This window comes from Eufriesea mexicana, unplaced genomic scaffold, assembly GCF_001483705.2.
Source record: "Eufriesea mexicana isolate 0111107269 unplaced genomic scaffold, ASM148370v2 scaffold5473, whole genome shotgun sequence".
Taxonomy (NCBI): Eukaryota; Metazoa; Arthropoda; class Insecta; order Hymenoptera; family Apidae; genus Eufriesea; species Eufriesea mexicana.
In genome coordinates this window covers 232,386-246,683 of record NW_016913413.1, presented here as the reverse complement: position 1 = coordinate 246,683, position 14,298 = coordinate 232,386, and the positions used below count along the sequence as shown (strand labels likewise).

At 26.0% G+C, this 14,298-nt stretch overlaps 5 protein-coding genes across 5 annotated transcripts in view; 2 read left to right on the top strand and 3 right to left on the bottom strand.

Annotated features, from left to right (window-relative positions):
• LOC108552082 (uncharacterized) overlaps window positions 1–2,778 on the top strand; it is a 153,788-nt gene extending 151,010 nt beyond the window's left edge. Inside the window, exons 3-6 of the mRNA XM_017906481.1 lie at window positions 171–331; window positions 861–1,069; window positions 1,424–1,699; window positions 1,996–2,778. Of these exons, the coding sequence (XP_017761970.1) occupies window positions 171–331; window positions 861–1,069; window positions 1,424–1,699; window positions 1,996–2,189 (840 nt within the window). The 3' untranslated portion in view covers window positions 2,190–2,778. The remainder of the gene's footprint in view (window positions 1–170; window positions 332–860; window positions 1,070–1,423; window positions 1,700–1,995) is intronic.
• A 1,263-nt stretch (window positions 2,779–4,041) lies between these two features.
• On the bottom strand, window positions 4,042–5,116 carry LOC108552088 (transmembrane protein 234 homolog). The gene is made up of 4 exons (XM_017906487.1): window positions 5,101–5,116; window positions 4,426–4,577; window positions 4,191–4,350; window positions 4,042–4,118 (listed from the first exon to the last, which is right to left on the bottom strand). Exons 1-4 carry the CDS (start codon window positions 5,114–5,116, stop codon window positions 4,042–4,044), a joined length of 405 nt encoding a protein of 134 aa, XP_017761976.1.
• Window positions 5,117–5,190: 74 nt separating this feature from the next.
• On the top strand, window positions 5,191–7,325 carry LOC108552081 (charged multivesicular body protein 7). The gene is made up of 5 exons (XM_017906480.1): window positions 5,191–5,234; window positions 5,718–6,016; window positions 6,118–6,889; window positions 6,974–7,166; window positions 7,243–7,325. The coding sequence occupies exons 2-5, from the start codon at window positions 5,727–5,729 to the stop codon at window positions 7,323–7,325; spliced, it is 1,338 nt and encodes a 445-aa protein (XP_017761969.1). The 5' UTR covers window positions 5,191–5,234; window positions 5,718–5,726.
• Window positions 7,326–7,995: 670 nt separating this feature from the next.
• LOC108552080 (limulus clotting factor C) lies at window positions 7,996–11,377 on the bottom strand. Its single transcript, XM_017906479.1, has 8 exons — window positions 11,326–11,377; window positions 11,159–11,189; window positions 10,633–11,019; window positions 9,968–10,410; window positions 9,676–9,891; window positions 8,729–9,027; window positions 8,332–8,659; window positions 7,996–8,234 (listed from the first exon to the last, which is right to left on the bottom strand). Exons 1-8 carry the CDS (start codon window positions 11,375–11,377, stop codon window positions 7,996–7,998), a joined length of 1,995 nt encoding a protein of 664 aa, XP_017761968.1.
• Window positions 11,378–12,483: 1,106 nt separating this feature from the next.
• On the bottom strand, window positions 12,484–14,027 carry Pus1 (Pseudouridine synthase 1). Its single transcript, XM_017906485.1, has 5 exons — window positions 13,779–14,027; window positions 13,237–13,579; window positions 12,871–13,126; window positions 12,654–12,799; window positions 12,484–12,554 (listed from the first exon to the last, which is right to left on the bottom strand). Exons 1-5 carry the CDS (start codon window positions 13,984–13,986, stop codon window positions 12,491–12,493), a joined length of 1,017 nt encoding a protein of 338 aa, XP_017761974.1. The 5' UTR covers window positions 13,987–14,027; the 3' UTR covers window positions 12,484–12,490.
• Window positions 14,028–14,298: the final 271 nt, after the last annotated feature.

The window sequence follows — 14,298 nt, the reverse complement described above, 5'->3', positions numbered from 1 at the left end:
CCCTGGTTTCATTCGCATCTGAATCAGATTTATTAGACGACGGTGGTAATATAAATATATTTTTGTTCGATACCTTAGTTTTCGTGTGTCCTACTGTTTATCTCTTATAATACTACGTAATATTTCTCGTGAGTCTGTTACCGTTACTTTCATTGCTCTTGCTGTTTCAGACAGTGGATAAGAAGCCTAGAATACCGGAGAGCGAAATCTTAACCACTGGAACTGAGGACGAGGAAGCCTCTTCCGCGCCCGAACGAGTCTCCGTGCAAAAAAACTTGCGTTTCTTTGGAGACACTGATCAGGAATCTATCTCATCCAACAGAGATCGCAGGTAAATTATTTGCTTCGTTTTAAAGTTTGAGTGCTTACAGGGCGTTAACGCGAAAACTACTGACTAGTCAAAATAACTACTATAACTACTAATAATCAAAATGACTACTGAACTAGTCAAAATAATTATTTTCAAACTTTATACATTTACAATTACTAAATTCGATATTATATTGAATTTCAATAGTTTCGATGTTAAAAAATATAAGAAAACAGTGTTATAATAGTTTACGTATTAAGATACATAAAGATTTATTGGTTAATCTATTAATAGCAAGCATGTAATTTCTATCATTAGATACATTGAATCTCCCTTGAAAGCCTTTTTGTATCTTAAAGATAAATTTTATCTAAAGTTCGAATTCACCTGCTTTTTATGTATATATTTATTTATTCTTTGCTATCCGATATCAAATTTTTGTAAATTTTACGCAAAATACATATAATTATTTTTAACAACAAAATTACATAATAATAAAACAAAATATAAGATAGATTTAATTGTACATATAATTATCTGTATTTTATAGAAACAAACGAGACGACCATGCCTGTTCTGGGCGTGATGTTACGAATTCGAGTCGTCACAATTTGGGTATCCTATCGCCACCCCGAAAACCACCGAGGCTCACTGAAAGTGCGTTATCTTCCGGTGAAAGTACAACGGGAGATAGCAGCCAACAAAGTCAAAATTCTCAAAGATCACAGAGATCTGTTATATACCTTCATGCTGCTACAGGTAATTAGCAATTTTTGAATATAGTAAAACAAATTAAATATGTTACTATATATCAATATAAAAGGAATACTCTAAAAGAATCATTTTATCATAATTAGAAATGTTTGTACTTAGGCAACTTTTAAATATCTTTTTATATTTTGTTATAAAAGTAACAAAGGAAGATATTCAGCAATTTTGTTTTTAACCAGTTTGTTCTATGTAACAAACGATTTCTATTGTACTATTCATTGCTATATTTCATAAAAAGTTTTTCATTTGCTCTAAACATTTCATTAATATAAATATAAAAACTATTTTAATTAATTAATTATATATCTAAATGTCTTAAACATAATAATATTTTTGTCTAAGTGGGCGAAATACCTGGCCCCAATGAAAGACGCAGGGCAGCGAGCAGAGAAGAATTAAATCGACCACTTCAATCACACACAAGAACAGTATCAAGAAGTGTCAGCGTCCTCGCACCTTGGAAGCCCCGACATTATAGGGAACCTTTCGAAATAAATTATGATCAACAACTACATCCAAAACCATTGACGACTATGAGACGTAGACAAAGAAGTCGTGAAACGTTAAGTCGTCGAGGAAAAGATGCACGAAGAAGCAAAGATAATCTCTCAAAAACCGGTAAAAATAAAACAATCAAAATGCTTCTATAAAATGTGTGTAAAAAATTTACATAAAATTCAAATATAACTGTGCAATAGTTCTATTAAAATAAAAACAAACTTTCATATAATTTTTATAAAGTTTTGTCAATAAGTAGGGAATAAGAAGATACTTAATTTATAAAAGACTATTTTTATAAATATCCGTAATTTGACTAAATTAATTTGATTAAACTCTTTATCCACATTTTATGTCTGAGAAATCATGTATTGCAATAATGAATTAATATTTAATTGTAATACTTATTTCAACAGGCACAATCAATCGTAGTACGTTGAAATCGAAAGACAAGCAGAAGGTGGATAGAACCGTTTCCACGGAATCGTTGGCCACCAAATCACGAAGTGTTAATTCGAAACCAGAACTAAGCAGGTCCACGTCGGTTCCACGCGATCCGAATAAAAGTGCGGGATGGTTCAAACTAAAAAGCAAGAAGTCCCGAGCTTGAAGAGGAGGCCATTGATCAATGCTAGTCTTGAGTTTCATAAGTAATTCATAATCGTAAGGGATTAACGACAACACACGCATCGATCCACCGCAATGCTCGTGGAAGATATAATTGTAAACGAGTTATTATTTTATCATTTTATTTTGTGTTTCTTTTAATGTACAATGAAATCCGCCTGAGAACGTGAAAAGATTAATAATTAAATAAGTAATTCTTATTAACCGAATAAAAAAAGTTGACAAGTTTCTTTCCGTTGTTTTAATATATAATCATTCTATCTACAATTAATATAAATTTAATTATGATGTTGATTTGTGAACCACAATTGCGCTTACAGTACTTTTGTAAACGAATTATATGGCTGCATGCGGATTCGTAACGAAATGTAAAATTATCTGAATATGTACACACGTTGTTAAAACACTACCTTTTAGTTGTTTCATTGACTGACACACTATCCTTTTAACGTGATAATTAACGAAATTAAGCTGACAACAGAAGAGGATCAGTGAAAGAAGTATGACTGGAAGATATAAACTTACACAAAGCATCAACTTTTACTTTAATGAAACTTCCAAAAACTAATTTTCCTTCTACAATAGAGCCTTCTCTCTTCCAAATTTAACAAATTAAATTTGTTGCATAAGATGAGAATGCATTCAAAATCAAAAATACATTATTATCTTTCTTATAACAAACACGTTATACGTAATTTAATAAATTCAAAACTTCATCCTTGTAATAAAAACATGTTATAAATGTGTTTATAATAAATTACAAATTAAGGGTGTGATTTACAAAAACGGAGGGAATTAATTTCATTTCACCGTGAATCAGAGTGCCATTTCCGTTTTTCTAAGTATGTACAACATTATTATTTCAAGTAAAATCAAAATTTTTAAACCTGCAAGATAATTCTTAATGTATTGATTATAACAGGTGGTACGTTTTAACATAAGCGATAGCGTAACAGACTAAAAGGAAAAAATATTTGTTAAATTATGTTACAAGCATCACCATCTTTAAGTTGTATGTACAAGAAGATACTTAGTAGTTATATGTATAATTTCTAAATGTTTATTGTGCATAGATCAATTCGATCTTATTTACATACACTAATTGTAAATATTTGTAATAATAATCTTTATTTCTAACTATAACTTTTATACTTACTTTATTTTGTTTCCACTTAATTTTTTTCTCTCATTTTACAATTTTTTAAACTGATTACAAGCATCTGATGTTAACAGTAAAAACAGATATTTTAAAAAATCTAAATGAATTTAATCTGTTTTACTGTGAGATACTATTATTTCATACAACGACATGAATTCGATAATCCATCCACAACTTTCATTCCTATTTGGTGCTGTTTATTTGACATGTATATATTAACGATTATGGATGTAAATATAACAGATATATTAACAGTGTATTGTTCTATCTACAAATTTATATTATCTATTAACACAATTATTTACTTCTCTACAAATGTATGAAAAAAATGTTAAATGCCTTAGGATTGAAGGTCCAAAATGAATTATATTTTGTAACACAGTTATTAATTTGAAATAAATAAATAAGCATAATACCAAATATTTTCAGTACTAAGAAAGAGTCAGTGTCATATGTTTCATGTATTTTATAACAGCATGCAACTGACTAAATAATTAACAACAATTAAAAACTGTATTTTTCATTTATATAAGTATTGTAATTAAATTATATATAATATAAATGTTATTCTATTTAAGATATAAGAATAAACATAAGAATTCTATAAAATTTTAACTACTTTTTATAATTAATAAAATTATAACACTCTAAAATGAAGTGCTAAATAAACTTAAAGTTATATAGTATTATCTATTTTATCCCAACAACAAAGGACTGTTCCAATCAAAATTAATATCATCCCAATGTACGTATCTGAAAATAAAAATAATTCATATGGATTCTATTATAAATTATGGATATTAAAAAGTACTAAATTATATAAACTTTTATGTATTTTTTCTTCACCCAAGATCCAACCAGTTATTGCAGTTATCATAAAAGTAATAGAATTGGTAACAGGAACAGCCAATGATATATCTGCTTTACTCAAAGTTAAAAAATATAACACAGAACCAGACTGATTAATGATAAATGGTATAATGTACTAAAACAATGAAAATCAATTAATAAAATTATATTATTCTTGTATATTTAAAATAATAAAACTTTTAAAGGAAACCTTTAAATTTGTAATAAGAAATGCAGATTCTTTAAAAAATTGACCAAATTTGGAAGATGATTCCACATTTTCTAAACCTTTAGCTCCTTTTTTAATAAATGGGTTAGATACACCCCATAAAACTGCCACAAGGATAAGGGACGTAATAGAATCTATAAAATGAAAAAATTTATTAACTTTATTATATATACAGAGTGTAACTTCATCAGTTAGAATAACTCCAATTTGATAATATTCAAAAATGTTTTCGACATAAACTGAATAGTTTCAAGAGATACATAAGATAGGGAAATCAATTTTTTTTGTAGTTGAACGCGAGAAAGAGATTTAAAGTCAATTTTACTTTTTTAAATGGACACACATTTTTTAATACATTATTTGATCCACCTAATTATTCCTCCACAAAAAAGTATTTGTCTATTTATACCGAAAAACCATTATTTTAGAAGATATTTACATTTATAGGTTATTTCTACTTTTCACTTATTACTTAAATTGAACTAAAATTCATAGTTAAGTAAAATTTATAGTATGATTAAGAATTCATGCAATATATAATAACTTATAATTTAAACAATAATTTACAATATCAATAAGGAAACGAACCTAATAATATAAACAATAATTTACAATATCAATAAGGAAACGAACCTAATAATATTGACGTTTTCTTACCTAAAGATACTGACATCTTTGTTATAATTAAACAGTTACTAAATAATTACTGTTTATTGTAATTCAATAATTAATGACGAAATTACTATATACTAAATATTTTTATTGAATTTCAAAGGGAAACACATTGACAGGTATTCAATGTATATTATATTATAAAAATAATAATTATAGATGTATTCCTACATACATTTCGTTTATAATTATAAAATATCATATCCTGTACTGTATTTGTCATTTTATAACTATATTTAATTTTAATTTTAGCTTTCACTAATGTCACAATTTTATTTTATGTTAAATTCATTATAAGTAATATCAATGTAGTATAGGGCACGCTAACCTCTAAAATGTAAAATAAAAAATTAAATCAGATACTAAATTTATCTTATATCTTATTTGTATTACATTTTTCTGACAATATAATAATATTTTTATAGAATAAGTTTAAATTATTATAAAACTATGAAAAGCTATTAGTATTTAATAAATTTAAAAAATATCTTAATCCCATACAGTAGAATATTTGTTACAGTATTGAAGAGATAAAAAATATTATTACATATTTCTCCTATTATCTAAAAATATAACCTACCTCAAAGAAAATTCTTTTTTAGTGAAAAAAAATGACCGGGAAAACTAAAAATATGGATAATAATTTACCACTACCTCCTGATAAAATGCCTAAATGTTGGAACGAAGAAGAAAGGATTAGTGCTTTATTTTCTCCTTTTCGGAGTAAATCAGCTAATTCACAAGATTGGGTATCAAAATATAAATTTTGGCAAAATTTAATTTATGAATGGCTAAAGCACACTAAAAGGAGCAGTTTTTCTATTGTAGATTTGAATAATGTCTTTAAAAGAAAAGGTTGTTCACCACTTTGTTTAGTGACTGTTGTTGAAGAACTTCTTCGGTAATATTGCACTTATGAATAATAACAATACAATTAAAAAGAAATTTCTATTCTAACTATACATATTCTTACATTAAAATTGAATTTATGTAATATTGTAGGAAGAATGAAATAATTCCAGAGATTCAATTTTTGAAGGAACCTTGCGAAACATGGGCAGCATGGTCAATTGATATATTTGTAAAAAAGCCACTTACATGGTCATTTTCCAAAGTTAAAAATTATGTTATTAATAATGAAATTAACAAAGATACTAAATATATACATTTACAAATTGTTAAAGAATTAGGAGATACTTTAGTTTCCATTTTAGAAAGGAAAAAAGAAAGTATTCTCGTACCATTTTCTGAGCTAGTAAAATGTTGTAAATTTGAAATAGATGAAAATATATCAGATAATACTGTGATGTTAATTTTAATATGGTTAAGACGTGAAAAAAGAGTAATTTTTAGAAATTGTAAAAATGAAAGTGAATTATTGATTAAAATTGCTATACATCCATCAGATAGTGTAACAGAAATTGAAGAAGGCTTATACAAGTTAATGAAACAAGAAAATGAACTTATAAAAGAAATGGAACTTATGGAAGAAGAAAAAATTAATATTATTAATGAAACTAAATCATATTTAGCTAAAGGGTTACGGCAAGTAGCAAAAACATATCTGAGGAAAAAAAAAGAATTAGAAAATAATATTGAAAAACGTGCACAAACTCTTGATAATATTCAGACTCTTATAACAAGTATTCAAAACACTTGCACAAATACTACTATATTATCAGCTTACAAAACAGGATCAGATGTATTAAAGAAACTTAATGAGAGTAATTTATCAGAGTCTAATGTTAAAGATATTATGGATGATCTTTCAGAAGTGAGTCAATTTTGAAACTAAATCATTTTTAATTTTCTTACTGAAACTATTCCATACTAAGATATTTGTTGATGTAAATTATAGGCTTTGGAAGAGCAAAAGGAATTACAATCTATGATGTCAGAGTCTTTTGTAAATGATGATTCAAATATTGATTTAGAACAGGAATTGGCAGAATTAATGAACGATAAAAATGTTTTTCCATCAATACCAAATACAGAATTAAATTCTAACATCGAGGAACTTCAAAGCAATTTGGAAAACTTACATATTAAAGGTAAAATATTTATATATTTATTTACATTATAACATTATATTATTTTGATGTTCTATATCATGATACGCTTTTGTAGAAGCTGCTGTATTGAATATATCACCAGAATTACCAAAAAAGGTTCACAATAAAAAAATATTAAAACAATCTGAACGTGCATGAATATAAATGAAATATGGATGATACTGAATTCACAAAGAAATGATTTATTTTTCTGATATAGTACTTATTACAGTACAGTGAATTGTTTTAAAAATCAGGCCTAAATGTAACTTCTAATTTATAAAAGTATATAATTTAATTATATGTTATTTAATGTTTCTGTATCAAAAGATTTTTCATGTGTTTATGTAGTTTAAGATATGTAATATCGTCTTACACATTTTTTATTAAATATATTTGCAATATAGTATAACATATTTTTATTATTCCTCCATTTTAATAATATATGATGATGTATTTATGAATAAAATGATAATGGAATATAAATGTAATATATATAATATGTATTGTCATGGAGTTTCTCTACGAGTTTCATTGCCACATTCCATAACTAGAAAAAAGTAAACAGTACTTTAAATCACAATGGAAAAGTTATATGAATATATATAATTAAAAGAGTAATGCCTATATTAAATGTCTAATACCTAGATCATACGTTGTACATATTTAAATTAAACAATAAAAAATATCTACTGCTTATTACAGATTATCAATGAGCCACATTACTAGTGACCCATAAAATTAAGTTGAAAATATACTTAACTTTTGAAAAAACAAACATTGAGCATTTTAATATAATTACTTTATAAAAATTAATACAAAAATATTATTATATCACACGACATGAAGATATTGGTTTCTGTGCTTTGAATTTAAAAATTATATCTTGAATCCATGACAAGTGATTGGAAACTCGAGTGTATAAAGAATATGAATAACTATCACAAATTCTAACTCCTCCCACATTTTTTGTACCAAGGCTAACACTAACAATACCTTTTAAATACCACAATCCATATTTATAAAAAACTAATCCGCCACCACTATCACCATCACAAACTGATGAACCTGGAATTTATATATTATTAAATATTATTTTAATCTAAAATAAATACTATATTTTATATATTTATTGTTAAAAAAAGAATGAATATTTTTCACTAACCATTTGTGTACCCTGCACAAAACTTGTCATCTGTGATATATTTTTCTGTTTCATAAACTGTACTTGATGATTTACATTGATTGAATGGTACATATGGCACTGTAATTGATTGTAAAATATAACTAGATGACCCTAAAGCAGTTCTTCCAAATCCTGCAACTTTTCCATAACTTCCCGAGTCTAATATAATACGATTATTGATGTCTAAACATATAGGTACTAATACAGATGAAAATGTAAATGGTTCTGTAATTTCCAATATAGCTATGTCTCCAGCATAATTTCCTTCGAATCCAAAATAAGTACAAACCATGTACATATTTTTTACCTGAAATATATGTTAAGAATATAATTATTAAAACAGATTAAAACAGTTCAAATAATAAAATTAAATTACCTTTGCCTTTTTCACTACTGATTTATCATGAGCAATTGAATCATAATCTCTATAAATATTGCCTGTAGCTACATAATACAATGAAGGATCACTTAATTGTTTAGTATTGTCATCATAGACACAATGTGCTGCTGTAACTAGAAGGCTTTCATGAATAATAGTTGCACCACAAATAAATTCTTTTGGTGCTGTAGCATTGTTCGCTCTATAGAGCGTAGCATGCCATGGAAATTCACTAATTTTGGGTTGTGTTCCATGTACTATAAGAGGTGTAGTGTCTGGACGTTGAACACCACATACTAAAACATATATTTGGAGTATTAAATTATCAAAGACAATTGTTACTATATAAGTTATGATAGCAAATAACATCAAGATATTGATAACGTTATATTATTAATATTTTAATTTTATTATAATCCCAATTATTAATATATATATTCTTTTATATAAATAGATAATAAGTAATATAGATATATTTTAACTAATATACAATAATAAATAAAAATTTATAATATACTTGTATTAAAATTCGTATGCACTGTAATATAAATTTACTATAATTTTAAGTTTCATTAAATAATATATATAATCATTACAAATAAAATATATAGATGTAATTAATATATGTGACATTTTATACACCTCACTGGTATAATACATTTTTTTTAGTTAAGATATTTACTGTAATAATTTTAATGTATAATGTACTCATTATATATAACATTTTTAATTAATTCATTGTATTACATGATCTGAAATGATATTCCTATTTTTACTATCTCTGCCAAATCTAATGTCAATATCTGAATCCATATTTTCCTTTTTATTTCTATAAATAACAATTTTATCATCAAAAACTTCTATAAACGTTGAGTTATTTCTTTGTTCGTTAGTTTGTAATGAGATAGAAGTATTATGAACATGAATATTTATTATTAGCGGACCTGGAATGCATTGCATTGGAACTGGTTCCCATGTACCGTTTTTATTACACGTAACTTCAGATCTTGAAAATAATGTCGTATCTCGGTTGTAACTAGGACGACATGATAATATGGCTCTTGTTTGAGGTGGAACAGAATTTATACATGAAATATATCCATTTTCGTAAGTGCACTCAGCAAGTGTTGAAACTGACTCTAATCCCTCACAGCGTATTTCTATAATACATTAGCATATTCAATTTATATTTTTATTATTTAATGACATCATGTTACAATAACTTCTTTTTCATACCTGTACAAACTGGTATTCTTGACCATTTTCCACTTCGACTACAAAACACATCACTAGATCCGCTTAACCTATACCCAGGATTGCATTTGTATACTAAATATGCTCCTGGTGGTAACTGTATACCTTGTAGCACATCACAATGTTCACATGGTTGACCATATTGTTCAGTACAACATAGTGATTTGTGTAATTTCCAATAACCATTTTTTGGTTGCTGTGGCACAACACAAGATGTAGGTGCAGAAATAGTTGTTATAATAGGTGGAGTACGTGTTGTAGTAGTAGTAGTAAAAAATGAGGTATCAGTGTCACTTGTTGATGCAATATCTCTGCATAATTTAGGATCTTCATCTGAACCATCTGCACAATTTTTAACTCCATTGCACTTTAAATCACCATCAATACAGGCACCATAATGACAGCGAAAAAAGAGTTGTGGGCAGCTATAAATATTTAAAACAAGTATATACTACAAGAATTAATTACTGAATTAATTTTACTAATATTACTTAGTAATGTATTGTATATATATAAGTTACTGTATTATATTATGATATAAACATTCTTAATTTCTAAATAAATAAAATAATTATAATTTAAGTAAAATTATTCAGTATAAAATATTTATATAGTGCTTATACAATACTTCTGATATTGAAACTTACATGAGTGAGCCACACTGATTGAATGTTTCATCTGAATAATCGGTACAGTCTGCTATACCATCGCATAAACCACTTTCAGCAATGCATTGTCCATTATTGCATTTAAACTGATTCTTTGCACATAATGTAGTTGCATTGTATAAGGTGCCTGTACATCTAGATAATGTTTCATCACTATTGTCAATGCAGTCTTTTATCCCATTACAAGTAGCATCTCCATCCACACATGCACCATATGAACAACGAAATGCATAATCTGGACATGTGATTTCAGGTTTACTACACTCTGTAAATGTTTCATCGGACATATCTCTACAGTCAGCTCGTCCATCACATAATAATTCACTTGCTATACACTGTCCATTTTTACATTGAAATTTTTCTATACTGTAAAAAAAAATATTAAATTCACAATAGAATAATATTACTATAAATTTGTTTTTTTTTTTTTTTAAATATTGCTAATGAAATAACTAAGATATTTCGTTAATATAAAATAACTATGTAAAAAGGTTTATTAACTCACCTACATTGTGCATATCCATGCTCTATAAAACCTGAAGAATAAAGAGATCATATATTTTATTGATCACATATTTTTATCTATATTTTATATTTAATCTATAATTTTGACATGTAATTTTACTTCTACTTTACTTTGTATTATTTTGCAACTTTTGTTTTAGTATGTACTTTTGATGTATAAGTATGACATATACAACAATTCTTCAAAGTTCAAGGTCATTACTAAACTGGTTTTGAAATACTTCAGACATTTCATTTTTTTCATTCAATACTAATGGAATTGATAAAATATTAAAGGAAAACCATAAAATATAAAAAGAACTTAAAGTTATTTTTAATCTGTTTATAAGAAAATTAGAACTACAAAATATAATATAAAATATAAAAGCTACAAAATCATGAAGAATTATATATTTAAAATAGCAACATATAGAAAGAAAAATAAAATAAATAAAGTAGTAACATTACACCCCTGAAATTAAACTTATATTCAAGATACATTTTAAATAGTAATATTGCAGATAATTTTTTATTTTAATATATTTACCAAGACTTACCAAATATACTTTATTGTAATTTTTAAATAAATTTGGATTGTATTAATTACAAATCAATACAATTATTAACAGTAAATACATGATTGAAAATTTATCAAAATTAATACTTAAAAATAAAAATACAAAATTTCTTTTAAATTGTTAAAATCGTAGTTCTAATTTAATTTGAAATAGATTATAAAATTTGTATCAAAAATATGACAAGAATAAATTTACTTACTATATATAATTGTTAAAATAAATGTTACTATTATATTTTTCATAATAATGAATAAAATTTCTAAAAAAGACTCCTCTAACTTTCCAGTCGGACCGTCGATCGTTTACTGATCTTGGATCAATCTGGGATTACCCAACAGCAACATACGGATCTACAAGTATTCATACTGTCATGTATGTGTGTTTGTGAGGGAAATACGCGGACGTCTATTTAGTGCATCCTTCTTCAAAGATTATACGTACAAGAGAAACAAAAATAAGATACAGCTAATATTTCCTATAATTCAAAGAAGAACAACAAGGAAAAGTAAAATTATCATAATTACTTACACATATTAAAGCGCGATAATTTAATACTTTTCAAAGAATTTTTATTTTCATAAATAAAACGTAAAAATGATAAGATAAGCACACTATATTCAAGTAAGTTGTACTTAAATCTTTTATGTATAGGCAACAATATCACAGTTTAAAAAATAGTTAAAGGTAATTATTGACAAATATATTTAATGTAGTTTTGATAAAGAAATACAATGATTTTATGTTATACATTTATATTAGACTACATGTCTAAATGCAAATCTCTTTGATGTCAGAAAAGATGCCAACCAATGTAGCATTCTATAGTATATTAATTAAGGTAAATATTTTCAATAAAGTATTCTATGATAAAAGAATAATAATAAAATATTTAGTACATGATCATATAAAAAAGGATACACTTTATTTGATATTTCAGTATCTATTATTTCCTGTAGAATATGGTCTTTATAAAATTTTTCAACTTCATCATTACATTCTTTCCAGTCTAATGTTTTGTGAAACCCATCTTCTCCAAATCTTTTATTATAGTATTCATAATGTACCTAACCAAATAAAGATATTAATTTATTAATTTTAGTTCTACTTAGAATGAATTAAAGTTAATATATCTTACAAAATGTAAACTGAGTCCAAGACCGGGTGAAAGAGGAATATCAATTTTTTCCAATGAAAATGCATCTTTGATGATGTCACTTGTTACAATATTTCTACAAATCCCTATAACTAAAGATACCATTTTTCTAATTTGATGCAACATAAAACTTTGACCTTTTACTTCCAATACAGCAAATTCCATATTATTTGCAATAAATGTTTCAATACAACGGAAATATATTATGTAACGCTTGGCTCTTGGATCCAATGGCTTTCTAAAAGTATTAAATAACATAATATAGTGAATAATATAATTAAATAATAAAATAAAATTAAATACTAAAATTAAATAAAAAATGATACTTCATTATACAAAATAACTTACACTTTTGATGTAAAATTATGAAAATTATGTGTGCCCTCAAATAACTTTAAAATTTCATGTAATTTATTAAGCATTTCTGGAGACAATCGAAATTCATTATATGGCTTTCCAGCTATCATAGAAAGTTGTTCAAGTCGTTTTTCTTCATCTATTTCTTCATCTTCATCAACTTGAAGAAAAGCTAAATCCTCTGGAGCCAAAGTAAATGTAGGAAGGACATACCTATATGTTCTAGCATCACATTTAGTTTTACTATTAAAAGATTTTGTTACCCGCTTTATGTCAAATACTCTGATGTCCTGTGGTAGGTGTTCATTTACATCTTCCTTATTCACATTAATAGCTACAAATGATTATTATTGAAATATGTAGAATGAAATGCATTAAGAAACAAAAATAAAATAATGAATTATTTCTTTAGTGTTATCCTTAAACTCTTAACAATAACTTATTATTTTAATATCTCTAATTATCTTCATTTAAAATTATTATAATTTATATAATTGGGAAACATGAGACTTAATAAACAATTTATTACTTACGCAATAATAGGGATACAATTTGCCTAACTGCTGATACACCTTTATCCGTACGAGCAGCTCTTTGAAATCTAATTTCTCTCACATCTTCAAATTGGGAATTTGTAATAAAATTTGCTTTTAATAAAGCAGTTAATAAACTTTCTTCGATAGTTTTTGTACCACGATTAATTTGCATACCAAAGTAATTTCTACCAAGATAACCTAACATTATTACAAAGTTTTTTCGCTTAACATTGCTTTCTTTTTGTACTACAGCTTCAATTGCTTCTACCTTTGGAGCTTTTGCTATAATTTCATAATCTGTATCAATACATTGTCTTTTATTAGATTGTTCATTAATGTATTTATCTTGACTGCTGGTAATAATCTTCTGAGCTTTAATATATACATATGTCAACTAACTTACCTTTTCGTAATCTTAGGAAATGAAATTTTATATTTCGAAACATTAAGGCTGTAAAATATTAATATTTCAGATACCAAAATTTTAATCTAAGTCAGTTTTATACAGTCATAACCT